The sequence below is a fragment of the Macaca fascicularis genome, chromosome 16 (genome assembly GCF_037993035.2).
Source record: "Macaca fascicularis isolate 582-1 chromosome 16, T2T-MFA8v1.1".
NCBI classification, from domain to species: domain Eukaryota; kingdom Metazoa; phylum Chordata; class Mammalia; order Primates; family Cercopithecidae; genus Macaca; species Macaca fascicularis.
The window spans coordinates 18,690,145-18,717,981 of record NC_088390.1 but is presented as its reverse complement, the minus strand read 5'-3'; the positions used below and the strand labels follow the sequence as shown (position 1 = coordinate 18,717,981).

At 45.4% G+C, this 27,837-nt stretch overlaps 1 protein-coding gene across 18 annotated transcripts in view; it reads right to left on the bottom strand.

Annotated features, from left to right (window-relative positions):
- Positions 1-27,626, bottom strand: part of PRPSAP2 (phosphoribosyl pyrophosphate synthetase associated protein 2) — a 78,550-nt gene extending 50,924 nt beyond the window's left edge. For 3 of the 18 annotated variants that reach the window (XM_065532847.1, XM_074018745.1, XM_074018744.1), the window contains exons 1-7: positions 27,496-27,626; positions 17,812-17,907; positions 17,424-17,574; positions 16,063-16,115; positions 11,323-11,389; positions 5,733-5,905; positions 458-573 (exon numbers count right to left, since the gene is read on the bottom strand). In XM_065532847.1, coding sequence (XP_065388919.1) covers positions 458-573; positions 5,733-5,905; positions 11,323-11,389; positions 16,063-16,115; positions 17,424-17,542 — 528 coding nt within the window. In that variant the 5' untranslated portion in view covers positions 17,543-17,574; positions 17,812-17,907; positions 27,496-27,626. Of the gene's footprint in view, positions 1-457; positions 574-5,732; positions 5,906-11,322; positions 11,390-16,062; positions 16,141-17,423; positions 17,575-17,811; positions 17,908-21,390; positions 21,486-25,873; positions 25,992-27,195; positions 27,296-27,495 lie in introns of those variants that run through there. The other 15 variants (XM_065532848.1, XM_074018746.1, XM_065532851.1 and 12 more) reach the window with 13 other exon arrangements.
- Between the last annotated feature and the right edge of the window lie 211 nt (positions 27,627-27,837).

Here is a 27,837-nt window from a genome sequence, read left to right as displayed (position 1 = left end):
CCTAGGGTGTAAGGAGGCAGGGGAGAGGAGAGAGAAGGAGCCCACGAGCAGCTCTAAGTCATTCTGGTGATTCTAGTTTTCCTGCTGGGAGGGGGGGATCATGGACGCTGACTATTATAACTAGGTGGACAGACAGACAGGATGGATAGATGGATATATAAAACAGAACCAGGACCAAGCATAGACTAGTAATGAGAGTGAATTACTCATTACAATCATATCTAGTCCAATTCTAGGTACTTGAGGTCCAAAAGAAAAAGCAATTTTAAGAGCTTAAGTAAAGAAACAAACTGCAGATTCAGAATTCTAAAATATGCTGGATTATATCTATAAAGTATAATGGTACTTTAGGTAGAATACACCACCTTTTAACCCTTTAGGGATATCCTAAGGAAATGGAAATACATCTTTCAACCTTAATCAGAATTTTAAAATAAAAAAGTTTGAGCTAGCTCACCTCTTCTTGAATATACTGTAATAAGAAGGGAGATGCTCTTAAATTGTCAACAGGAATATTGAAGAAGCCCTGAATTTCCTTCTGGTGTAAATCCATAGTAATAAGATGAGTTAGACCTTTGAAAATAAAGCAGACACAAGCAATAAATAGTTTTCTTTTCTTTTTTTTTAAGATGGGATCTCACTCTGTTACCCAGGCTGCAGTGCAGTAGCATGATAATAGCTAACTGCAGCCTTGAACTCCCAGGCTCAAGCAATCCTCTCACCTCGGCCTTGAAAGTAGCTGGGAATACAGGTGCATGCCACCACGCCCAGCTAATTCTGTATTTTTAGTAGAGATGGGGTTTCATCATATTGGCCAGGCTGGTCTTGAACTCCTGACCTCAAGTAATCCTCCTGCCTCAGCCTCCCGAAGTGCTGGGAATAGAGGCATGAGCCACTGCACCCAGCCTATAAATAGTTTAAAAACAAGTTGCACTGTACGAAATAGGTACTACATAAAATACTATATATAACAAGTTACTATTAAAAAATTGTTCTCTGGCGGGGTGCTGTGGCTCACACCTGTAATCCCAGCACTTTGGGAGGGCGAGGCAGGCAGATCACAAGGTCAGGAGTTCAAGACCAGCATGACCAATATGAAGAAACGCTGTCTCTACTAAAAATGCAAAAATTAGCTGGGTGTGGTGGCGTGTGCCTATAGTCCCAGCTACTTGGGAGGCTGAGGCAGAAGAATCACTTGAACCCGGGAGGCAGAGGTTGCAGTGGGCCACAATCGTGCCACTGCACTCCAGCCTGGGTGACATAGTGAGACTCTGTCTCAAAAAAAAAAAAAATTGGTCTCATGATCAGGCACCGTGGCTCACACCTGTAATCCCAGCACTTTGGAAGGCCAAGGCTGACAAACTGCTTGAGCTCAGGAGTTTGAGACCAGCCTGGGCAACATGGCAAAATCCTGTCTCTACAAAAACTACAAAAATTAGCCAGGCATGGTGGTGCACGCCTGTAGTCCCAGCTACTCAGGAGGCTAAGGTGGGAGAATCACTTCAGTCCAGAAGGTCAGGGCTGCAAGTGGGCTGAGATCAAGCCACTGCATTCCAGTCTGGGTGATAGAGTGAGACCTTGTCTCAAAAAAAGAAAAAATAAGGCTGGGCACAGTGGTTCACACCTGTAATCCCAGCACTTTGGGAGGCTGAGGCGGGTAGATCACCTGAAGGCAGAATTGGGGATCAGCCTGGCCAACATGGTGAAACCTTGTCTCTACTAAAAATACAAAAATTAGCCAGGCATGGTGGCGTATGCCCATAATCCCAGCTACTCAGGAGGCTGAGGCAGGAGAATCACTTGAACCTGGGGGGCTGAGGTTGCAGTGAGCCAAGATTGCACCATTTCATTCCAGCCTGGGCGAAAGGGGGAGGCTCGGTCTCAAAAAAAAAAAAAAAAAAAAAAAATTGCTCTACCATCAAAAAAACTCAGCACTTGTATTTTTCAGAATTTTATTTATTTATTTATTTATTTTTTAGTACTGTGAGATGCCTGATTTTCATATCAATTTAAAGTTTTGGCCAGGTGCAGTGGCTCACAGCTGTAATCCTAGCACTTTGGGAGGCCGAGGCAGGAGGATCACCTGAGGTCAGGAGTTCAAGACCAGCCTGGCCAACATGGTGAAACCCCGTCTGTACTAAAAATACAAAAATTAGCCAAGTGTGGTGGCAAGTACCTGTAATCTCAGCTACTAGGGAGGCTGAGGCAGGAGAATCACTTGAACCCGGAAGGTGGAGGTTGCAGTGAGCCGAGATCATGCCACTGCACTCTGGCCTGGGCGACAGAGTGAGACTCCATCTCAAAATAAATAAATAAATAAATAAATAGTAGTCATGACATAACAAAGATAATAGTAATACAGAAGAGTCTTTAAAATTTCTATTAGAGCAGATCATATCTTCTTGAAGTTTCTTTAACAGGCATGGCAAAGCCCAATCTTAAGATAACAAGTCAGCCGGGTGTGGTGGCTCGTGCCTGTAATCCCAGTACTTTGGGAGGCCGAGGCAGGAGTATCATTTGAGCCCAGGTGTTTGAAAATGGCCTGGGGAACATGGTGAGACTCCATTTATACTAAAAATACAAAAAACTAGTCAGGTATGGTGGTGCATGCCTGTAGTCCCCAGTTACTCTGGAGGCTGAGGTGGGAGGATCACTTGAACCCAGGAGGTCAAGGCTACCTCCTGGTAGTGAGCAGTGGTGATCACACCACTGCACCCCAGCCCGGGCAACAGGACTGAGATCCGCAGGAAAAAAAAAAAAAAAAGAAATTAAGACAAACTGCACCAGCCTGGAAATTGGAGAAAACAGAAAATCTTCACTGTCTTTGTAACGATCACCAGAAAAGTGTAAGGAAAATTCAATATGAAAAACTGTTTAAAGCATTAACTTGCCCAAAAGAACAGGAAGTAAGCCTGGTGGCCCATCAAGCAAGGCTGGAAGAGAAGATAGCCCTTTCCTGAAGATTCAGCAGGCAAGCCTGCTCCCCTCACCAGCTGCCTGTCATGGTGTTTACGATGGGGTAGTCTCCTGACGTTGCTTCGGTTTGAGTTTTTAAATTTTTTTTTTTTTTTTTTTGAGATGGAGTTTTGCTCTTGTTGCCCAGGTCGGAGTGCAAAGGTGGGATCTCGGCTCACCACAACCTCCACCTCCTGGGTTCAAGTGATTCTCCTGCCTCAGCCTCCCAAGTAGCTGGGATTATAGGCATGCGCCACCACACCTGGCTAATTTGGTATTTTTAGTAGAGACAGGGTTTCTCCACGTTGGTCAGGCTGCTCTCGAACTCCCAACCTCAGGTGATCTGTCCACCTTGGCCTCCCAAAGTATGAGGATTACAGGTGTGAGTCACCGCACCCTGCCTAGTTTTTAAATTTTTGTTTTACGTTTGCCTTTATTGAAAAAATATCTTAAAAAGTTTATTCTGGGCTGGGCATGGTGGCTCACACCTGTAATCCCAGCACTCTGGGAGGCCAAAGAAGGTGGACCACCTGAGGTCAAGAGTTCAAGACCAGCCTGGCCAACACGGTGAAACCTCATCTTTACTAAAAATACAAAAACTAGCCAGGCATGGTGGCGGGTGCCAGTAATCCCAGCTACTTGGGAGGCTGAGGCAGGTGAATTGCTTGAACCCAGGAAGCGGAGGTTGTGGTGAGCCAAGATCGCACTACTGCACTCCAACCTGGATGACAGAGTGAGACTGACTCAAAAATAAAAAATAAAAATAATAATAATTAGACGGGCATGGTGGTGTGTGCTTGTAATCCCAGCTACTCGGGGAGCTGAGGCAGGAGAACTGCTTGAACCCAGGTGGTGGAGGTTGCAGTGAACCAAGATCAAACCTCTGCACTCTAGCCCGGGCAACAGAGCAAGACTCCATCTCAAAAAACAAACAAACAAAAGAAGGCTTATTCTACAATAAGTACCTGTGTTAAAATGCAGTGATATGGGGACTTCTATTCACTCTGTGAAATGCTCCGTGATACGTACTTTCTAACATCGTATACATTCAGGCTGGGTGTGGTGGCTTGTGCCTGTAATCCCAGCACTCTAGGAGCCCAAGGCAAGTGGATCACTTGAGGTCAGGAGTTCGAGACCAGCCTGGCCAACACAGCAAAACCCCATCTCTACTAAAAATACAAAAATTATCCCAGTTTTAGTGCAGCTTGGGAGGCTGCTAATTAGGAAGATGGCAGTGACTGTAGGCTGGGTTGCCAGAAAATATGGTGGCCTAGTCTTATTATTCAGGTGGGGTACTTAGAAAACCTGAAGAGTACCCAAATTGGATTGTGTTTTAATGGACAATGGCTGTATTTTTTCCATGTTAGCAGGATCCTAATGAAAGCACCTGTTATTTTTAAGTTTCTAAGGGTCTAGTTGTTCAGAATCCCCCAGGATATTTCCTTAACTTCACTCAGTCACATTACAGGAGCCAGTGTAGCTGTGGAATTATCTTAGGAACTCAAGCTTCTAAAACTATCCATGTAGTCAAATCTGGGGGAAAAGCAAACACAAATAAAATATATTTTTTATATTCATTAATAAAAAAAAAATACAAAAATTAGCCAGGTGTGGTGGCAGGCGCCTGTAGTCCCAGCTACTCGAGAAGCTAAGGTACAAGAATCGCTTGAACCCAGGAGGCAGAGGTTGCAGTGAGTCAAGGCGGCACCAGCACTCCAGCCTGGGCAACAGAACAAGACTCCGTCTCAAAAAAAATAAACAAAATAGAATAAAAATTAAAATAAAAAATAAAATCATAGGCCAGGTACAGTGGCTCACACCTGTAATCCCAGCACTTTGGGAGGCCCAGGCGGGCGGATCACCTGAGGTTAGGAGTTCGAGACCAGCCTGACCAACATGGAGAAACCCCGTCTCTACTAAAAATACAAAACTAGCCGAGCACGGTGGCGCATGCCTGTAATCCCAGCTACTCAGGAGGCTGAGGCAGGAGAATTGCTTGAACCCGGGAGGCGGAAGTTGCAGTGAGCTGAGACTGCATCATTGCACTCCAGCCTGGGCAACAGGAGTGAAACTCCATCTCTAAATAAATAAATAAAATAAAATCATATACACTTATACAAGTGTGCAAACACACACAAATGTATTGACACACATACACAGTAACAACTATGAAGGTTAATTAGAAACACAGGAAAAATACTTAGGATGTTACCTGAAAATGCCTAACACAGAATAATATATATCTTTTCCAATATATGCCTTTCTAGGCAGGCATGGTGGTATATGCCTGTAGTTCCAACTGCACAGGAGGATCACTTGAGCCCAGGAGTTCAAAGATCATCCCACATAGCTTCCCAACGCACTGGGATTACAGGCATGAGCCACTGCGCCCAGCCTTTACTTTGATATTTCCAAGGTAAAAATAAAACTCCAGCAGGGTGTGGTGGTTCATTACTATAATCTCAGCACTCTGGGAGGCTGAAGCAGAAGGATCCCTTGAGGCCAGCAGTTCAAAACCAGCCTGGACAACATAGTAAGACCCCATATCTACAAAAAATTTAAAAATTAGCAGGCAGAGTGGTGTGTGCCTATAATCCTAGCTACTTGGGAGGCTCTGGTGGACTGCTTGACCCCAGGAATTCAAGTTGCAGTTAGCTATGATCATGCCACTGCACTCCAGCCTGGGTGACAAGGCAAGACCCTGTCTTGAAAGAGATAGAATGAATAAATAAAGCTTCCAGGCTCCCAATTAATTGTGAAACATCTGCCACTCTTACCAGCTTTGCACATCATGGAAGCCAGCAATTTAGAGACAATAGAGCCTCTTTTTCTCATCTTGCACTGCTTGCTGTAAGGAAAGTAAGGTATCACGCCGATGATGCTCTTGGCACAAGAGGTCTTACATGCATACACCATGATCAGGAGCTCCATGATGGTGGTGTTCACATCCCTGTAACCAAGACACAGTAAATCTCATCAAGGGATCTACAATACAGTATTCCCTGTTCCAAAAAGTGTCAGCAGTGTGTTACTCATGCCTTTACATAACCCAAGGTGCAAGGAGGAAAAAAACCAACCAATAAATTTCTCTTTTCTCAGGCCTCCATAAGATCCCCCACCATCCGCTCTCAACTGACGACCCTACTTAAATACTCTGTTAGAGGAGCATGTCCACAAGCTCCCACTATGTGCATCTGTGCCCCAGGAGTCAGCCTGCCCTCAGTCATCAGTCAGAGGAAATTGCCACGCCAGTGGCCCTAAAATTAATACCTCCAAATGGCACACCTATGTCAGCAATTCTCCCTCCTCTCCTGCCTTCAGCACTGATTACCCATTGGCCACAAACATTCTGTTACTTCTATTAATGCGACTCACAACAATTCTTCTCTCTGATCCCCTTTGCTGTACATCTCAAGAGAGTCATCTACACTATCTCCAACTTATCTACTCTCATTCTCTCCCAGATAGTCCAGTGAAGCTTTGTTTTCATAAAGGTCATCAGTGGCCTCCATGCAGCCACATCCACGTCCACGGTCACTTGGCTTCCGGAATGCCCCTCTCTGGTCTCTTCCTTCCACCCTTGGTTTCTTTTGCTAGTTTTTCTCTCCAGCCTCATGTCCCAGGACTTGCTCATGTGTCCTCTCCTTCTGTTTCCTCTTGTCCTTTGGGCTTCTCATCTAATTTCACAACTTCATAGATGGTGGCAACTCTCAAATTTACAACTCCAGTCCAAACTTGATGATCTGCCCCTCCCCTCCCGCCCGGCCACACCTGGCCCTGGTCAGTCCTCCCACAGGCAGCTCACACCACTAAGGGCCTTGCTCTGGGTGTTCCCACTGCCTGCAATGCCTTCCTCCCCACCTAGTCTCTCCCTCAACTTCTCTGGTCTTTGTTCAAATGTCACCTCCCCAATGAGGCCTACCCTGTCTGCCTCGCTCTGCCCTCTTGCCACCATCATCTCACCATGCTGTCTTTTTTTTTTCCAAATCACTCATCACCTTCTAGATAATCTATTTATTTATTATGCTCACTGTATGTCTTCCTCCACTGGAATATAAACTCCACAAGGACAAGGATCTTTCTCTGTTTTAATCATGGAGGCATCTCGAATATGTGTAACTAACTGTAACTCGCATATTGTAGACATTCAAAATAAGTATTTGTTAACGACAGGAGTGAATGGAAACACAGAACATTTGGGTGAGTAGGTTCTCTGTCACTATCCAACAAGTCTGACATCTGATGAGTTAAAACAGACTTTCACCCTGTGTTAATTCACTTAGGGAAAAAAAAAAGATTTTCAGAAAAGTATTCTATGGGAAGGATAAGAGTGGAGGAACTGACAGTGAAGGTAAAGACACCCCAAGGCTCCAAACCACACTCCCAGGAGCACCATTGTTCTGTGAGCTGGAACAAGTCTTTCCATTACTGAACTCAAATAAGGAAAGTCTTGTTTGAAATACAGGAAAACTTCAGTAAATGGATGGAATTTTCTTAATTTTAAATTTCTACTTTATTTTCAGTGCTACCACTAATCTGAAGTAAAACAGAGTATAAGATGTATCTGACCACACTAAATCTTTTTTCTTTTTTTGAGACGGAGTTTTGTTCTTGTTGTCCAGGCTGGAGTGCAATGGCACGATCTCGGCTCACCGCAACCTCTGCCTCCCAGGTTCACACAATTCTCCTGCTTCAGCCTCCCAAGTAGCTGGGATTACAGGCATGTGCCACCATGCCCAGCTAATTTTGCATTTTTAGTAGAGACAGGGTTTCTCCATGTTGGTCAGGCTGCTCTCGAACTCCCGACCTCAGGTGATCTGCCTGCCTGGGCCTCCCAAAGTGGTGGGATTACAGGCTTTTTTTTTTTTGGAGACAGAGTCTCACTCTATCACCCAGCTTGGAGTACAGTGGTGCAATCTTGGCTCATTGCACTCTCCGTCTCCTGGGTTCAAGTGATTCTCATGTCTCAGCCTCCCAAGTAGCTGGAATTACAAGCGCACATCACCATGCCCAGCTAATTTTTGTATTTTTAGTAGAGACGGGGTTTCACCATGTTGGCCAGGCTGGTCTTGAACTCCTGATCCACCCATCTCGGCCTTCCAAAGTGCTGGGATTACAGGTGTAAGCCACCTCACCCAGTCTTTTTTTTTTTTTTTTTTCTTTGAGATGGAGCCTCGTTCCATTCCCAGGCTGGAATGCAGTAGCGCAATCTCAGCTCACTACAACCTCTGCCTCCCGGGTTCAAGCAATTCTCGTGCCTCAGCCACCTGAGTAGCTGGGACTACAGGCCCTCATGACTATGCCCAGCTAATTTTTTGTATTTTAGTAGAGACAGGGTTTCACCATGTTGGCCAGGCTGGTCTCAAACTCCTGGCCTCAACTGATATGCCCACTTTGACCTCCCAAAGTGCTAGGATTACAGGCATGAGCCACCACATCTGGCCCTCAACACTAAATGTTATTTCATGGTATTTCACAAAGAAGACCATGAGGTCCAGACTCTACAACATGGACAAAATTGAGAACCCGAGTTAACACAAGCTTACGTCAGGTATGGAACAATGCAAAATGAGAGAGAGAGAGAAAATGAAAGGGGTGCTGAGTGGTTCCGATTACAGGAATATGAAACTGACAAAAGGCAGAGGCACAGGATAAGTATTGAAATGTACAAAAATAAAGAACCAGAAGGACTTGAAAATGAGAAGGATCAGCAGTCACCCTTCTGAAGTCCTAAATTCTAAGTCCAAGGGGGGCCCTCAATGCCTACTCATCTACTTGGGTAATCCACACAACCTTTGTGCATTTATCCAATGGAATCACACTTGTCTGTAAGGAGATAAAAGTACCACAGACACAGAAACCAAGGAGCCAGAAGCAGTGTAAGTTGTTCTGGGCCCACACCTTCCCTGCCCTGATGCTGGAGGTGAAGGGTTAAGATGTGGGCACAGGGGAGTCCTCCACTTCCACCCTGGTTTGGCGGCAGACCTGGGAAAGAGGACAGCAGCAGCAGGGGCAATTAGCACTCAGCGCCTCCACCTCCAGCTCTGCTGAGAATCCTGGGTGTCACAGCAGAAGGTGAAGCCAGGGCACCGTGGCAAAGGCCCTCCACAACATCTCTCCTTCAGAGCACACCCGTTTGCCAGGGCACTGGGATGCAAGGACAGGTCTCCCCCACCACTCCTCTTCCCAGGAGAGATGGGGGTTTTGTGACTTCATCCCAATGAACCAAAGACCAGGACAGAAAACGTTCAAAATTTAGGTGAAAAAATGTGTGTTCTAAGACTAAAGTCTCCCGAAATTTCCCTCTTCTTCTCTTTTCGTTGGTATTTATTATATATGTATATATACAAATTAAGCATGCAGCAACTTTTGGACTCTCTAAGCTAAAAAATAATGCACTAGGTCAGGCACGGTGGCTCATGCCTGTAATCCCAGCACTTTGGGAGGCCACGGCAGGCAGATCACGAGGTCAGGAGATCAAGACCATCCTGGCTAACATGGTGAAATCCCGTCTTTACTAAAAATACAAAAAAATTAGCCGGGCCTGGCGGCGTGCACCTGTAGTCCCAGCTGCTGGGGAGGCTGAGGCAGGAGAATGGTGTGAACCCAGGAGGTGGAGCTTGCAGTGAGCCGAGATTGCACCGCTGCACTCCAGCCTGGGTGACAGAGCAAGACTCTGACTCAAAAAAAAAAAAAAAATTATGCACTAGACAAACTGATTTCTAGACATTAAAAATTGTTCTGAGTGAAGAACTTCATACACAGAAGCGTATGGGGACATTTGTGGACAAACACACAATGGAAAGTGGGGCTTTAAGACCAGGTGTGATAGGCTCACTTTCTATATTGCTGGAATCCCAGCAATACAGGAGGTCCAGGCAGGAGGATCACTTGAGGTCAAAAGTTTGAGACCAGCTGGGCAATATAGTGAGACCTCCATCTCTACAAGAAATGAAAAAATTACGTGAGCATGCTGGTGCATGCCTGTAGTCCCAGCTACTTGGGAGGCTGAGGCAGGAGGATAGTTTGAGCCCAGGAGTTTGAGGCTGTAGTGAGCTATGATCTCACCACTGCACTCCAGCCTGGACAACAGATCTAGACCTTATCTCTAAGAGAAAAAAAAAAGAAAAAAAAAGTAGGGCTCCATGTGATCACCCTCCCTTTCAGAGTGCCAGAGATAGCCTTACCGCACTGAACCTTCTATACCCAGCTTAAACATATGTGACCAAACAATTTCCAGAACACAGGTATATCAAAGGTCACACCAGACAGGAACACACATTCCTTCAGTACAGTCTTTTATCCTCTCAGCTAATTTAATTTATGGAACAAAACAGTAAGTAATGATCACTTTTATATGCAATAAAAGCTTAAAAGAACCCTAACTAAGAAAGCTCTCCTCCCCTAGCCTCTGTTTCTTTCGGGGAGAGGAGGGAACTAGAAATGCTTCACTGCCAGTTTTATAAAATTCTGGCTATTAATTGTTAGGAAACTTAATGGATACTATTATCATTAACAGCCTCTACTCTGGGCACAGTGGCTCACGCCTATAATCCCAGCACTTTGGGAGGCTGAGGCGGGTGGATCACCTGAGGTTGAGAGTTCGAGACCAGCCTAATTAACATGGAGAAACCCTGTATCTACTAAAAACACAAAATTAGCCAGGTGTGGTGACACATGCCTGTAATCTCAGCTACTAAGGAGACTGTGACAGGAGAATTACTTGAACCTGGGAAGTGGAGGTCATGTTGAGCCGAGATCGTGCTATTGCACTCCAGCCTGGGCAGTAAGAGCGAAACTCCGTCTTTGAAAAAAAAAAAGACCCTCTACTCCAATACTTGGTTACTTCTACCCATTAAGAACACTGAGTGGCTGGACACGGTGGCTCACACCTGTAATCCCACCACTTTGGGAGGCTGAGGTGGGCGGATTGCCTGAGGTCAGGAGTTCAAGACCAGCCTGGCTAACATGGTGAAACTCCATCTCTACTAAAAATACAAAAATTATCCAGGCGTGGTGGTGCCAACTGTAGTACCAGCTACTTGGGAGGCTGAGGCAGGAGAATTACTTGAACCCAGGAGGAGGAGGTTGCGGGGAGCTGAGATCGCACCACTGCACTCCAGCCTGGGTGATGGAGTGGGACTTTGTCTCAAAAAAAAAAAAAGAAAAAGAAAAGAAAGAAAAACACTGAAAGAACACATAAAAGTCAGCAGTTACGTCAGAAAACTTAGTTTTCTAAATTCCAAATTGGTAAGATACATTAATTTTAAGACTATCGTAACTCTTCCTGGCTAGCCATCTATCATTATTTTAAACATTCATGCCTAAACAGAAACACAGAAAGCAACATTTCTGCTGGATACTCACTTTGAAACGGTTTGGATGATGAAAACATCTTTTCCCCTCACGGACTCTTGAATTTGTACTCTCGTTTCTGGCAGGAAAAGGAAAAAGAAGAGAGGGAAAGGCATATAGTTTAAATTTTTCAAAATACACAAAAAAACTACATGATTCCCTAATGTAATAAAATATGGCAACAAAAATTGTTATAAAACTCAGTAGGCTTTAGATGTTACAAGGGATAATAAACATACTGCTATTAATCACACTTTTTAAAATACAGCTTTAAGAGGGAATTATATTTCTGACTTGAAATAAGTAAACATGTAATTCTCACCCCTTATATACACAAACAGTGAGTGCTGTACCACTCTGAGCATAGTATCTTTATAGAAAATTATAGGCCAGGCACAGTGGCTCATGCCTATAATCCCAGCACTTTGGGAGGCCGAGGCGGGCAAATCACCTGAGGTTAGGAGTTTGAGACCAGCCTGACCAACATAGAGAACCCCGTCTCTACCAAAATACAAAATTAGCCAGGCGTGGTGGCACATGCCTGTAATCCCAGCTACTCGGGAGGCTGAGGCAGGAGAACTGCTTGAGGCTGGGAGGCGGTGGTTGCGGTGAGCCGAGATCGTGCCACTACACTACAGCCTGGGCAACAAGAGTGAAGCTCTGCCTTAAAAAAAAAAAAAAAAAAAAAAGAAAAAGAAAATTATATGCTCATTCAATTAGCATAAATTGAGAATGTATTAGGTACAAAATATTGTATGTTGTGAGAAACAAAGATAAATAAGACACAATATCCCTACTCTCAAAATATGTGTGATCAGCCATAAGGAAACAATTAGACAAATCCATAATGGGACATTCTACAAGACAACCTCTTCAACAAGTCACTGTCATAGGAAGAAAAAGGAAGAAGTGAGGAGATTGTTCTAAAATAGAAGAGACTAAAGATATATATATTTTTAAAAATTCCCTTGAACTAAGCATCCTGGTTTGGGGCGCAGAGGGGGAAACAACTATAAAAGACCCTTTAGGCCAGGCGTGGTGGCTCACACCTGTAATCCCAGCACTTTGGGAGGCCCAGGCAGACGGATCATCTGAGTTTAGGAGTTCAAGGCTAGCCTGGCCAACATAGTGAAACTTCGTCTCTACTAAAAATACAAACATTAGCTGGGTTTGGTGGTGCACGCCTATAATCCCAGCTACTCAGGAGGGTGAGGCAGGAGAACTGCTTGAACCTGGGAGGCAGAGGCTGCAGTAAGCCAAGATCACACCACTGCACTCCAGCCTGGGTAACAAAGCCAGACTCCATCTCAAAAATAATAAAAAATAAAAAACTCTTTAGGACAACTAGGGAAATGTGAACATAGGCCACATATTAGATGATTAAAGAATCATTGTTGGGCCCAGTGTGGTGTCTCACACCTGTAATTCCAGCACTTTGGGAGGCCAAGGCGGGCAGATCACTTGAGGCCACAGAAAAAAAAAAAAGAATTGTCCTTAATTGTTAAGTTAATTTTATTTTCCTTTTTTTTTTTTTTTTTTTTTTTTTGAGACAGGGTCTCGCTCTGTTGCCCAGGCTGGAGTGCAGTGGTGTGATCCCAGCTCACTACAACCTCCACCTCCTGAACTCAAGTGATCTTTCTGCCTCAGCCTCCTGAGTAGCTAGGATTACACGTACGCACCACCAACCCCGGCTGATTTCTTTTTCTTTGGTAAAGATGGCATTTTTTTGCCATGTTGCTCAGGTTAGTCTTGAACTTCTGGTCTCAAGTGATCCGCCCACCTTGACCCCACAAAGTGCTGGGATTACAGGTGTGAGCCACCATGCCCTGCCTGTAATTTCTTTCATTGTGATAATGGTATCATATTTATTTAGGTGAAAGTAATTATTCCTAGAGGATGCATGGTCAAGTATTCAAGGATTAGGTGTCTGCAACTTACATTTTTTTTTCTTTTTTTGAGACACATCTCGCCCTGTTGCCTAGGCCGGAGTGCAGTGGTGCAAATATGGTGCAGTGAGTCAAGGCTCAGTGCAGTCTTGACCTCCCGGGCTCAAAAGATCCACCCGCCTCGACATCCAAACGTGCTGGGTTTACAGGTGTGAGCCACCACGCCTGGCCTGCAACTTAATTTCAAATGGTTCCCCACATACATACTCATATGGCAAAATGTTAACTGTTCAAGCTAGGTGGCAGTTCACTATACTATTCTTTCAACTTTTTTATATGTTTGAACATTTTCATTAAAAATGTAGGAAAATAGTTTGGGAAGCTGAGGTGGACAGATCATTTGAGGTCCGAAGTTCGAGACCAACCTGGCCAACATGGTGAAACCCCGTCTCTACTAAAAATACAAAAAATTAGTTGGGCGTGGTGGCACACAACTGTAAGCCCACCTACTTGGGAGGCTGAGGCAGGAAAATCACTCAAACCTGGGAGATGGAGGTGGCAGTGAGCCGAGACTGCCCCACTGCACTCCAGCCTGGGTGACACAGCAAGACTCCATATTAAAAAAAAAAAAAAAAAAAAATTAGCCTGGCAGCACAGTGCCCACCTGTAGTACCAGCTACTGAGGAGGCTAAGATGGGAGGAGCACTTGAGCCCAGGAGGCAGAGGCTGCAGTGAGCCCTGATCATGCCACCGCACTCCAGCCTAAGTGACACAAAAGACCCTGCCTCAAAAAAAAAAAAAAAACAAGAAAAGAAAAGAAAATGAGCTTTAGAGTCAGGGAGATCTGGATTCAAACTGGACCTTGTACCTAACGTCAATCCCTGAACTCAGTTTTTCAGTATCTGGTAACAGTAAGAAATCCACAAATATTACTTCATTACTTCCTTCCTTCCCAATAAACACCAAGTATTTTCCCTCCCTTTATTTAGAAACCTGGAGAGTGGACCAACCTCCTGGAGTCTTATGCCACTGCCTCTCCCTTTCACCTTCCCTCCAGACAAAGATGTTCCAGACAAAGAACATTATTCAATTCCCTCTAGGGGAAGAATCTTCTCCAAACTCTCCTTACAGAGTTTAATTATACTTTTTCCCTACTGATGCCACACAGGGATCTTGGGAGACAGGAAAGAGGCAGTAATGGAGATAAACATGGGAACAGCAAAACTTCTGCCTTTTTATCAAAGCCTCCTGTAGGCTTTAAAATATATAAGTATTTGATAAAATCCTGTAGTGGGGCCAGGCCTGGTGGCTCACACCTGTAATCCTAGCAGTTTGGGAGGCTGAAATGGGAGAATTGCTTTTGCCCAAGAGTTTGAGATGAGCCTGGGCAACATAATGAGACCCTTACTCTACCAAAAAAAAAAAAAAAATATATATATATATATATATATATATATATACACACACATACTTTAAATCTTCTAGTGGAAAAGGAACAGGAATAAGTATTTATTGATCATCTACTGTGTGCCAAAAACTATTAGGCACACAAGTTATCCCACTTAATCCTCAAAACAGCCCTAATTTACAGTTAATTCATAGTTTAGAAAGGTTAAATAACTTGTCAAGGATAAGGTGTGTAACTCTGAAGTCCATGCAAGCCGTCCAATGCTCCTGCTAAAATAATTTTTTTCTTTTTTTTTTTGAGACAAAGTCTCGCTCTTGTCCCCCAGGCTGGAGTGCAATGGCGCAATCTTGGCTCACTGCAACCTCCACCTCCTGAGCTCAAGCGAATCTCTTGCCTCAGCCTCCCAAGTAGCTGGGATTACAGGCGTTTGCCACCATGCCTGGCCGATTTTTGTCTTTTTAGTAGAGACAGGGTTTCACCGTGTTGGCCAGGCTGGTCTACGAACTCCTGATCTCAGGTGATCCACCCACCTCGGCGTCTCAAAGTGCTGGGATTACAGGCATGAGCCACCGCACCTGGCCTAAAATAATATCAAATATTCACCATTGCTAAAGAAATTACAATGATTACTTTTTGTTTATTTATTTATTTTTGAGACAGGGTCTCACTTTGTCACCCAGGCTGGAGTGCAGTGGTGTGATCATGGCTCACTGCAGCCTCTACCTTCTGGGCTCAAGCGCTCCTACCACCTCAGCCTCCCTAGTAGCTGGGACTACAAGTGCAAACCACCACTCCCGGCTAATTTTTGTATTTTTAGTAGAGACAGTGTTTTGCCATGTTGCCCAGGCTGGTCTCAAACTCCTGAGCTCGAGGAATCTGCCTGCCTCGGCCTCCCAAACTGCTGGGATTAGAGGTGTGAGCCACCACACCCGGCCCTACAAAGATTAAATAACACTTTTTTTTACAACTTGGCATAATATGTAATGACATGTATCAATTAGCAAAAAGTATTTCTTAACAATATTTTATGAAGTCTAACCTAAGGCAACTTAGGTGCCGGTAAAGAATAACTAACTAAAACCGCGATCACACAGGATTTACTCATCCTGACTAAGGTGACAGGATTTATTCGTCTTGCCTAAGGTGACATAAATTTAAGCAACGGTTGAGCTCATATTCATTCAGTTGACCAGCTGGTTCAAATATGTCTGCAGCTTTTACTGAATGAAGTTTCAGAAATGGAGTTCAAGCCCCAGAAATGACTTGCACCAGGGTTACATATCTAGCTGGTATTAGTGAGAGCTAAAAAACCACTCTGTTCTACCTTGCCTGCCTGACTTCTTGCTAATGGAAATGTACAACTGAATCAAATTGTTTCAATAGTAAAGGATGAAGGACTGAGCCAATACGCCACATTCCATGAAAAGGTCAATGTTCCACATGCCCAAGATTGCTCACCTCTGTTAGGTTCCTGGTAAACCTGCACTTTGCCCATCTCCACCCCCAGCCGCCTAGAGAAGAGAAAGGGGGAAAAAGCTGAAAAAGTAATAGAAGAAACCCAGTATCTTTACTATTTAAGGAGATGTGTAAATTGATGAGTAAAATAAAATAAAGTTATTCTTCTTATAAAATTTAAAGTCAATATTAAATTGTTACGTCAATCCATTACCTAGCCCCTCACCCCAACCCCACGTTTTCCCAGGAAGGACTATGAAGTCCCTCTCTGCCTGCCTCACCAGCCATCTTCCTTGGACACTCTGCACTCCAGCCCATGTTCCTGAGACACACCAAGGACCCCTCCTGCAAGCTGCAGGGCCTTGGAATCTTCCGTCCCCTCTGCTTGGGGGGCTCTGCCTCCAGATCTTCACTTGGTGGCTCATTCAGGTTTCTCAACTCACATACCATCCCCTCAGTTTAAAGGCACTTCAGCACACATGCTAAAGCAGAACAACCTGCCCCATCATTCGTTTCACACAGTTTTCTTCATAGCATTGATCTTCATCTGCAATTACCTTGTTTGTTTTGTTGACTTGATTTCTGTTTGGCTTCCTACTAAAATGTCAATTTCATAAAAAGGATGGATCTTGATTCACTGATAATCCCCAATATCTAGATCAAGGTCTAGTACACAGTAGGGGTACAATATTTGTTTAATAAATATCTAAAATTATGCTAAACTATAAGCTATAAGTTATTTCATATAATATACATGTCAATTTTTTTTTTTTTTTTTTTGAGACGGAGTCTCACTCTGTTGCCCAGGCTGAGTGCAGTGGTGCAATCTCAGCTCACTGCCAGCCTTCCACATTCAAGCTATTCTCCTGCCTCAGCCTCCCAAATAGCTGGGACTACAGGTGTGTGCCACCACGCCCAGCCAATTTTTTGTATTTTTAGTAGACGTGGGGTTTCACCATGTTAACCAGGATGGTCTCAATCTCCTGACCTCGTGATCCACCTGCCTTGGCCTCCCAAAGTGCTGGGATTACAGGCGTGAGCCAACGCGCCTGGCCCCAATGTGCTTTATACTCAAATAATTTTATATATATATATAGCACCTAACACAATTCCTGGCACTTATAAGGCACTCAATAAATGTCTGCTGAAAGAATATGTAGGGAGATGGGATAGTTTATAAAAAGAATAGCCCTTAATATATACAGATGAGACAAGTTACATGAACATCTTGCATGATGAAAAAGAAGATACACATATAATTATAAAATACCTGCTTTCAAGTTTAACAATCACCGCTAATCTGATTATCAAATTTAAAGCATTACATAATGAATATAGATTTTAATGGTACAATTATAACTCACTCTGCAATTTTCTTTGAGAGCTCCATACATGAAGAATTTGAGTTTGCTGAAAACAACACCAGACCACCTTTGGTTATGTTCATCTTGGTTTCTAATTCAGGTGGCGTCACACAAAACATCAAAACCTTCTTGGTTTTCCAATTTCCAGAGCCTAGAAGGATATAACACATATTAAAAACTGCCATATGATATGAAATACACCTGAATGAACTTTTTTTAAAGGAAATGACTTCAGCTGAAGGAAATCAGTTTCTATCCTAATAGTATTTTTAAAATATTAGATATATATGGACAAACAGAAAGTTCACTTGGATTTCAGGGTCCCAAATTTATGGAAATACATTATCACGTGATGTTCACAAGCACTGAGAAGAAATGATAAACTTACAAGAAAGGCGGAGCTGAAGAGCTCAATGTTTTACTGATTGCTGCTTAAAGTCAATTATGGACAACCTCCTTTTATTCTCTGATAACAAAATTCCTCCTGGATTAACACACAGAAAAATGGCAGAGCCATTAGCGAGAACAAGGACTGATTAATCCTTAAACAAAGAATAAATGACCCATCTACTCCCAGCTTTTCCTGTAATCCTTGTTTACCATAAAACCTTTCCTGGCCTTTCAGCTGCCCTGTGTCATGTCTAAAACTGACGTCTCATCTTCATTTTCCTCAAGTGGAACACGGGCTGACTAGATAATCACCTTGAAGGACACTTAAGTGACCACCCAAATGACAGGCAGTGGGCCACAAATAAAAAGGTCCCTGGCTTAGAAGTCATCACTGCTGACCAGGTGCAGTGGCCCATGCCTGTAATCCTAGCACTTTGGGAAGCCAAGGCAGGTGGATCACAAGATCAAGAGATTGAGACCACCCTGGCTAACATGGTGAAACCCCGTCTCTACTAAAAAAACAAAAAATATGGCCGGGCGCGGTGGCTCAAGCCTGTAATCCCAGCACTTTGGGAGGCCGAGGCGGGTGGATCACGAGGTCAGGAGATCAAGATCATCCTGGCTAACATGGTGAAACCCCGTCTCTACTAAAAATACAAAAAACTAGCCGGGCGTGGTGGCGGGCGCCTGTAGTCCCAGCTACTCGGAGGCTGAGGCAGGAGAATGGCGTGAACCTGGGAGGCGGAGCTTGCAGTGAGCCGAGATCGCACCACTGCACTCCAGCCTGAGTGACACAGCGCGAGACTCCGTCTCAAAAAAAAAAAAAAAAATACAAAAAATAGCCAGGCGTGGTGGCACGCACCTGCAGTCCCAGCTACTTGGGAGGCTGAGGCAGGAGAATGATGTGAACCTGGGAGGCACAGGTTGCAGTGAGCTGAGATCGTGCCACTGCACTCCAGCCTGGCAACAGAGCAAGACTCTGTCTCAAAAATCAAAAAAGAAGTCATCAGGGCTGAGTGTCCTCATCACGTAATGGAGGTGCTAGATGGGAGGAACAGCAACAACCCAGCAGGCTGTGGGCAGGGGGGCCCTTTCTCAGCAAGCCCACTGCATTTCCACAGTTGTATGTTCACCTGGGACCTCTGGGAAGGCTGGTGGAGATCATCAATGAGCTGAAACTAAGCTAATCTTTTTCATTATTATTATTATTATTTTTTTGAGACAGAGTCTTGTTCTGTCACCCAGGCTGGAGTGCAGTGGCGTGATCTCGGCTCACTGCAAGCTCTGCCTCCCAGGTTCACGCCATTCTCCTGCCTCAGCCTCCCGAGTAGGTGGGACTACAGGCGCCCCCCACCATGCCTGGCTAATTTTTTTGTATTTTTAGTAGAGACAGGCTTTCACCATGTTAGCCAGGATGGTCTCGATCTCCTGACCTCGTGATCTGCCCGCCTCAGGCTCCCAAAGTGCTGGGATTGATTACAGGCGTGAGCCACCACGCCCGGCCTCATTATTCTCAAATGTTAATTATACAAGTAAAACACAAACACATGCTCCCTATAAACACCTGAAACATGGCCGGGCGCGGTGGCTCACATCTGTAATCCCAGCACTTTGGGAGGCCAAGGCAGGCAGATCACAAGATCAGGAGTTCGAGAACAGCCTGGCCAATAGGATGAAACCTGTCTCTACTGAAAATACAAAAATAAGCTAGGCATGGTGGCAGATGCCTGTAGTCCCAGCTACTCTGGGGGCTGAGGCTTGAGAATCGCTTGAACTCAGGAGGCAGAGGTTGAAGTGAGCCGAGATTGCACCATTGCACTCCAGCCTGCATGACAGAGCGAGACTCCATTCCCCCAAAAAAACTTGAAACATGATAGTTAAGGATAAAGTCACCAGCCTCGATCCTGGGTCCTCCCCAGAAGTGAGGGTTCTTATCAGTTTGATAGGGACATCAGACCTTTTCTATGCATTTATACATGTGACCTCCGTAAAAAATATATATGGCTGGGCGCAGCGGCTCATGCCTGTAATCCTAGCACTTTGGGAGGTCAAGGCGGCAGACCACTTGAGGCCAGGAGTTCGAGACCAGCCTGACTAACATGGCGAAACTCCATCTCTACTAAAAATACAAAAAATAAAAATAAAAATAAACCAGGCATGGGGGTACCTGCCTGTAATCCCAGCTACTCACGAGGCTGAGGCAGGAGAATCACTTGAATCCAGGAGGCAGAGGTTGCAGTGAGCAGAGATTGCACCATTTCACTCCAGCCTGGGTGAAGAGGGCAAAACTCCATATAAAAAAAAAAAAAAGGCCAGGCGCAGTGGCTCATGCCTGTAATCCTAGCACTTTGGGAGGCCAAGGCAGGCAAATCACTTGAGGCCAGGAGTTCGAGACCAGCCTGACCAACATGGCAAAACCCCATCTCTACTAAAAATACAATAAATAAATAAATAAATAAGCCAGGCATGGTGGTACATGCCTGTAATCCCAGCTACTTGTGAGGCTGAGGCAGGAGAATCGTTTGAACCCAGGAAGCAGAGGTTGCAGTGAGCCAAGGTCACGCCATTGCACTCCAGCCTGGGCAATGAGAGCAAAACTCCATCTAAAAAATAAAAAAAGGCCAGGCACAGTGGCTCACACCTGTAATCCCAGCACTTTGGGAGGCCGAAGTGGGTGGATCACCTGAGGTCAGGAGTTCGAGACCAGCCTGGCCAACATGGCGAAACCCTGTCTCCACTAAAAATACAAAAAATTAGCTGGGTATGGTGGCGCGTGCCTGTAGTCCCAGCTACTTGGGAGGCTGAGGCAGGAGAATTGATTGAACCTGGGAGGCAGAAGTTGCAGTGAGCCAAGATTGCGCCATTGCACTCCAGCCTGCGCCACAGAGTAAGACTCTGTCTCAAATAAAAAGAAAAATTATTTTTTTAAAAGAAAAATTTTAGGCCGGGCGCGGTGGCTGACGCCTGTAATCCCAGCACTTTGGGAGGCCGAGATGGGCGGATCACGAGGTCAGGAGATCGAGACCATCCTGACTAACACGGTGAAACCCCGTCTCTACTAAAAATACAAAAATTAGCCGGGCGCGGTGGCGGGCGCCTGTAGTCCCAGCCACACGGGAGGCTGAGGCAGGAGAATGGCGTGAACCCGGGAGGCGGAGCTTGCAGTAAGTGGAGATCGCGCCACTGCACTCCAGCCTGGGAGAGAGAGCGAGACTCCGTCTCAAAAAAAAAAAAAAAAAGAAAAATTTAAAAAATATATATATACACGTGTGTGTGTGTATGTGTGTGTGTATATATACATATAATGTTTCAAACACAAAACGATGTCATTGTGTAACTGTATCTATAATTTGCTTTTTCACCAACCAGTCTATTTTGGCAATCTGGGTTAGAAGATACAGACTTGGCCAGGCACAGTGGCTCATGCCTGTATCCCCAGCACTTTGGGAGGCCGAGGCCAGAGGATAACTTGAGCCCAAGAGTTTGCGACCGGCCTGGGTAATGTGGTGAGACATTACCACCTCTACAAAACATTTTAAAACTAGCCAAGCATGGTAGTGCATGCCTATTATCTCACCTACTTGGGAGGCTGAAGTGGGAGTATGACTTGAGCCCTGGAGGCCAAAGCTGTGAGCTGTGTTCACACCACTGCACTCCAGCCTGGGGGACAGACTGAGACCCAGTATCCAAAACAAACAACAACAACAACAAAACACAAGAAGAAATTATAATAGAGACCTATTTTGCACAGTCCCACTAGCACTTCCTGCAGAGGCATTCCAGCTGGCAAAACCCAGGAATCTGCAATGGGAAATATGGCAGACTACAATGCAATTTACCTTAAATTTGCCTATGGCTTATAAACAGAAATGTATACACAACTAACCAAAGCCCTAAAGTGACTAAGGTAGACTGGTATCTACCATGGAAGTGGCTTTGGGGCAGAGATCAGCAAATTACAGCCTACAGGCCAAATCAGGTCCCTCAAAAGCATATTTCTGTAACACAGGCTGTAACACAGCCACACTCATTTGTTTACAAATTGTCTCTAGATAACAACAATAGCACTGAGTATGCCTCACAAAGCCTGAAATATTTATTATCTGGTCCTTTACAGAAAAAGTTTGCTAACGCCTTTTACAGGACAATGTAGCATCTGCAAAGGCTACTAGCAGAGTGGCTGGTATAAATGAAAGAAATAATACGTTTAATCATCAACATTCTGGAAGGGATCTTAAATACTTCTAAAGCCATCTCTCAACCAATCAACATCTGTGTTTAAGAACAAAAGGTGGCCGGGCGCGGTGGCTCAAGCCTGTAATCCCAGCACTTTGGGAGGCCGAGACGGGTGGATCACGAGGTCAGGAGATCGAGACCATCCTGGCTAACCCAGTGAAACCCCGTCTCTACTAAAAAATACAAAAAACTAGCCAGGCGAGGTGGTGGGCGCCTGTAGTCCCAGCTACTCGGGAGGCTGAGGCAGGAGAATGGTGTAAACCCGGGAGGCGGAGCTTGCAGTGAGCTGAGATCTGGCCACTGCACTCCAGCCTGGGCGACAGAGTAAGACTCCGTCTCAAAAAAAAAAAAAAAAAAAAAAAAAAGAACAAAAGGTATGGCCAGGCACAGCAACTCACGCTGCTAATCCCAGCACTTTGTGAGGCCAAGGTGGGCTGATTGCTTGAGCCCAAGAGTGTGAGACCAGCCTTGGCTACATAGTGAGACCTAATCTCTATAAAAAAATCAAAAAATGAGGCGGGAAGATCACTTAAGCCCAGGTGGTCAGGGCTGCCACGAGCCATGATTGCACCACTTTACTGCACTCCTGCCTGGAAGATGGGAGTGAGACCTGGTCTCAAATAAATAGATAAATAAATAATAGGGTGTTACAGGTCCATGAAAGGAAACAAAAACAAACTAATCTTCCTGCAGTTGTAAATACAGGATTTGGAGTCAAACTCAAGTTTGCATCTTGAACTACTTCCCCTAAACTCACAGTGAGGACTTGCATAAGTCATCTGATACTCGAAATTTCTTAGCCTCAGTTCTGCCATCCAAAAAACTGAAAACTGACCCCACAGGTGACTGTAAAATTTCTGCCAGGCACTTAACACAGTGCCCTGCATATCGGACATGCTATCTATGAACTGACTTCTAATATCTTGATTATCTACCATGTAAGTACAATAATAGACATGGGGTGAGGGGCATTTTTTTTACACCCCCCAACCTTCAAATAAGAAGCTCCTTAAAGTACAGCAGGATTCCTGATAGGAGTCGGAATACTTAGAATGAAAGCATTTTAGAGGTAGGACGAGATCTTAGAGGTAGTTCAGCCCATTCCTCCTAAATCTTTTGTTCAAAGCCCATCTGTAGGAATCCTACCAAGGAACCACTCAACAGAAGCTTGAACAGCCCCAGGGTCTGATGCCAACATCCACTGAGGGCCCATCATTCCGAATTCTTCCTTAGAACATGCTGTGGCCGGGCGCAGTGGCTCACGCCTATAATTCCAACACTTTGGGAGGGCGAGGCAGGCGGATTACCTGGTCAGAAGTTCAAGACCAGTCTGGCCAACATGGTGAAACCTCATTTCTACTAAAAATGCAAAAATTAGCTAGGCCTGGTGGCACACACCTGTAGTCCCAGCTACTCAGGAGGCTGAGGCAGGTGAATTGCTTGAACCCAGGAGGTGGAGGTTGCAGTGAGCGGAGATTGCACCACTGCACTCCAGCCTGGGTGACAGAGCAAGACTCTGTCTCAAAAAAAAACCAAACAAACAAAAAAAAGAACATGCGGAGATTCCTCTCCCTGTAGCTTCTGCCCAGTGGTTCTTAGCCTCTCCTTAGAGATTTATGGGAAACATCAAAGTCCTTTTCCACAGCACAGCCTGCAAATTATTTCAAGATAGCTCTCCTGCGTTTGTGTATTTTTTCCAGGATATTTCCTGAAGTCTTTCCTTATCTCTCATGGTTTAAAATGGCCTGCAACATCCTGCATATGGTCTCTGATGTTCTAGGCTTCAGATATAGGCTCCTATATAGAATCCTCACCAAAGACCACCCTCAAAATGACATCGGTGGGGTGGACTGGGGAGCATCCATTTGGAAATGACTATCAACATAGCCATGTTTTGTGACTATTCATTTCACAAGTTATTCAAACATAAGGGCTGTTTCTTTTTCTTTTTTTTTTTTTAAGATGGAGTTTCATTCTTGTTGCCCAGGCTAGAGTGCAATGGCGCAATTGCGGCTCACTACAACCTCCGCCTCCCTGGTTGAAGCAGTTCTCCTGCCTCAGCCTCCTGAGTAGCATGTGCCACCACGCCCATCTAATTTTGTATTTTTAGTAGAGACAGGGTTTCTCCATGTTGGTCAGGCTGGTCTCAAACTCCTGACCTCAGGTAATCCACCCGCCTCGGCCTCCTAAAGTGCTAGGATTACAGGAGTGAACCACCGCGTCTGGCCATAAGGCCTGTTTGTAGTTTTAGTTCTCCTTTCTCCTGTAGGTAATGAAGGCTGTGTTCTTTACCAAGTTTCCAGAAAAGAGTTATAAAGACTATCCTCAAAAACATGATAATCATCAAGATGGGACTGGCAGGAGGCTTGTTAGCACAAGGTTTTAGTGTGAAATGAGAACATTCCCTTATTTTCCCCATGAGCTATAACTGCTTTATGTTTATTCTAAATTTACTCTAGAATGTGTGAGAATTATTTATAACATGTATGAAAACACACCGTTTTCAGAGAATCTTAGCACCTTTTAAAGAGCAAATCACACTCCTCTTCTGAATAAGATTTGAGAATCTGTTAAGTCTCATGAATGAAGAAGCCACACTGAGAGATCATTTCCTTTGGACAGACTAGCAGTCATTTCAAAACCACTCACCCACATTTCAGATGAGGAAGACTCACATGGAAGTATGTTGTCTTCCCTCTAAAGCATCTACTGTATAAGGCCGGGCGCAGTGGCTCAAGCCTGTAATCCCAGCACTTTGGGAGGCCGAGACGGGCGGATCACGAGGTCAGGAGATCGAGACCATCCTGGCTAACACGGTGAAACCCCGTCTCTACTAAAAAAAAATACAAAAAACTAGCCGGGCGAGGTGGCGGGCACCTGTAGTCCCAGCTACTCGGGAGGCTGAGGCAGGAGAATGGCGTAAACCCAGGAGGCGGAGCTTGCAGTGAGCTGAGATCCGGCCACTGCACTCCAGCCTGGGCGACAGAGCGAGACTCCGTCTCAAAAAAAAAAAAAAAAAAAAAAAAAGATGGCTGAAGTAGAAGTGTGAAGAGTTGGGTTTGCCTTCCAGTTACTAGGCTGTGTGGACATCACTTGTCCTTGCTGGGCCTCAGCCTTTACCTTTCAGACAACAGAGATATAACCTTGGTAAAAAGCTTTCCCCATCAGAATTTAAGGTCCAGGTAGTAGAGATTTTTTTTTACCATGATATTCTCTGCTGTATACCCTGTGCAGCTGCCACACAGTAGAGGCTAAACTAACTATCGCTGAATAATGCCTGACCTCAATAAGTCACAATGACTAACAAATGAAATTGAAAGATGAACTAAAAGGCATCATAACGTATAAAAACCGGCCAGGCGCAGTGCCTCACACCTGTAATCCCAGCACTTTGGGAGGCCAAGGTGGGTGGATCACCTGAGGTCAGGGGTTCAAGACCAGCCTGGCCAACATGGCGAAACCCCTACTAAAAAATACAAAAATGAGCTGGGCGTGGTGGCATGCACCTGTAACCCCAGCTACTCAGGCGGCTGAGGCAGGAGAATCACTTGAACTCGGGAGGTGGTGGTTGCAGTGTGCGGAGACCGTGCTACTGCACTCCAGCCTGGGCAACAGAGCAAGACTCTGTCTCAAAAAATAAAAAAGCATAAAAACGTATTATGTTTATTGGCTGGGCATGGTGGCTCATGCACGTAATCCCAGCACTTGGGGAGGCCCAGGTGGGCAGATCACGAGGTCAGGAGTTTGAGACCAACCTGACAAACATGGTGAAACCCTGTCTCTACTAAAAATACAAAAACTTAGCCAGGCGTGGTGGCACGCACCTGTAATCCCAGCTACTCAGGATGCTGAGGCAGGAGAATCACTTGAACCCAGAAGGCAGAGGTTGCAGTGAGCTGAGATTGCACCACTGCACTCCAGCCTGGATGACAGAGCGAGACTCTGCATAAAACAAAACAAAACAAAACACCTTATTATGTATGCTTAATAGTGATGTGCCTCACTCCAAGAAAATCTGTCTTTAATATCAATATTGATGAGAACCTGAAGGGCAAATTCTAAACCAAATTACTCTTCCACTCCTCTATGATCCCAGGCTCTGCTTACCTCTCCAACAGAATGTTTACTCATGCCTAACATCTTCTGAGTGTTCACAATGCTTATGACAACCCAGTGAAGGAAGTACTAGAATGAGACTCATTTTAGACAGGGGAAGCTAGGTTTCCAGATGAAGAAACTTACTCAAGGCTGCAAACCCTCTAAGCAGCAGAAATAGCTCAGTCTCAGCATGATTTGTAGTAGTTAGTCGTATGCAACACTGGGCTGCACAGCCTTTCTCTCAACCCACACAGAAAACGACTTGGCACTCCGCTGAATTCTGCATACCGAGAGCAAAATCGGCCAAATACCCAGATCTTGAAAAATGTCTATTGTAAACATGCCTTGTTTGGAAAACAATTTATATAATAGTGCCAAAGAAAGAACACAGAAGTTTGATTTGGTATTTCCACTTCTGGTAATTATCCTAAAAAAATAAGGAAAAAGCTATATGCTCAGTGATGATAGCCAACATAAGACTTTTTAAAGAGCAAGTACACCAGACCTGTGTAAAGGTTCCATAACGAAGTAATTAAGGAAAACACAGAATAGAAATTCAATAAATGACTGCGCAAAAGTACCTATGAATGACTTTAAGTGGAAAGAGCTCAAATCACAACTGAGTAATAATGGTACACACCAGGGCAGCAGGAAAGGAATATGGACAAGAAGGGTATGCTTTAGTGGAGTTCAATAATGTGGGTGAATCATTTCTATTTGTGCAATTAAATTTTTTAAACACTAGAGATCACACCTCCTCAAGCCCCAAAGCCCCATTCCGCATTTTCATATCCCTTTCAAAAGCTCAACACCCAAACGGAGCCAATATCAAAGTAAGAGAAAAATTATCGAGCAGAATACTTAAAAATTTCATCACGGTTCCCCCTCAATCTCTGCTGGGGTGAGTTCTGAGTTGGACAAAATCATCCTTTAGGGGGTGAGAGATATATTCGTGACGAGCAAAATCAGGTAAATTAAAATCACGGGCTCCGTGTCAGGTTAGGGACGGAGAATGGCTGGGTCTGGGCTTGTTTTCAGAGCTGCTCACCACAGGTCCCATCATCAGGGTTCGACTCCCCAGCGGCGCCTCAGGGAGCAGAGAGAGCCCAGACACTGGACGCCCGGCCCGGCCCCAGCCGACCCCTGACGGAAGAGGAAGAAGAGAGAGAAAAATGGAAGGGCCGCGGGCGCGAGGTCGCCCCCGTGAGCCCCCAAGCAGCCACCACCCCGGGACCCCGACCCGTCTGCCTGCCGGCGCCGCGGGCTCCCCGCCCCGTGCACCTGCGCCCCGCAATGCTGGAGCCAGCCAACCCTCGCCGCCGCTCGCCACTGGCTCCCGCCCGCCTACCTGGCGCCGACCCCAGCCCCGGCCCCGCCGCAGCCTCGGCTGCAGAAGGAAGAAAGCGCTGGGTCTCCTGGCGGCGTCTCTAAGAGCAAAATGGCGACTCCATGCACAAGATCGGCGTCCGCGGCGACTGCGAGGCCGGTGGGCGGGGCGGGGGCGGAGCGGGGCGGGGGAGGGGCGGGGCTAGAGCCCGGACAGTGGAGGCACCTGGCTGCGGGCTGTGGGCGTGGCCCACCCATGGGGAAGGCGCGAGGCAGTGGGCGTAGCCACAGGGGTGGAGTCGGGCTGGCACGATGGGCGGGGCGGTGGGCGGGGATGCGCCTGTTCTGGTCCCTGGAGAGCTGC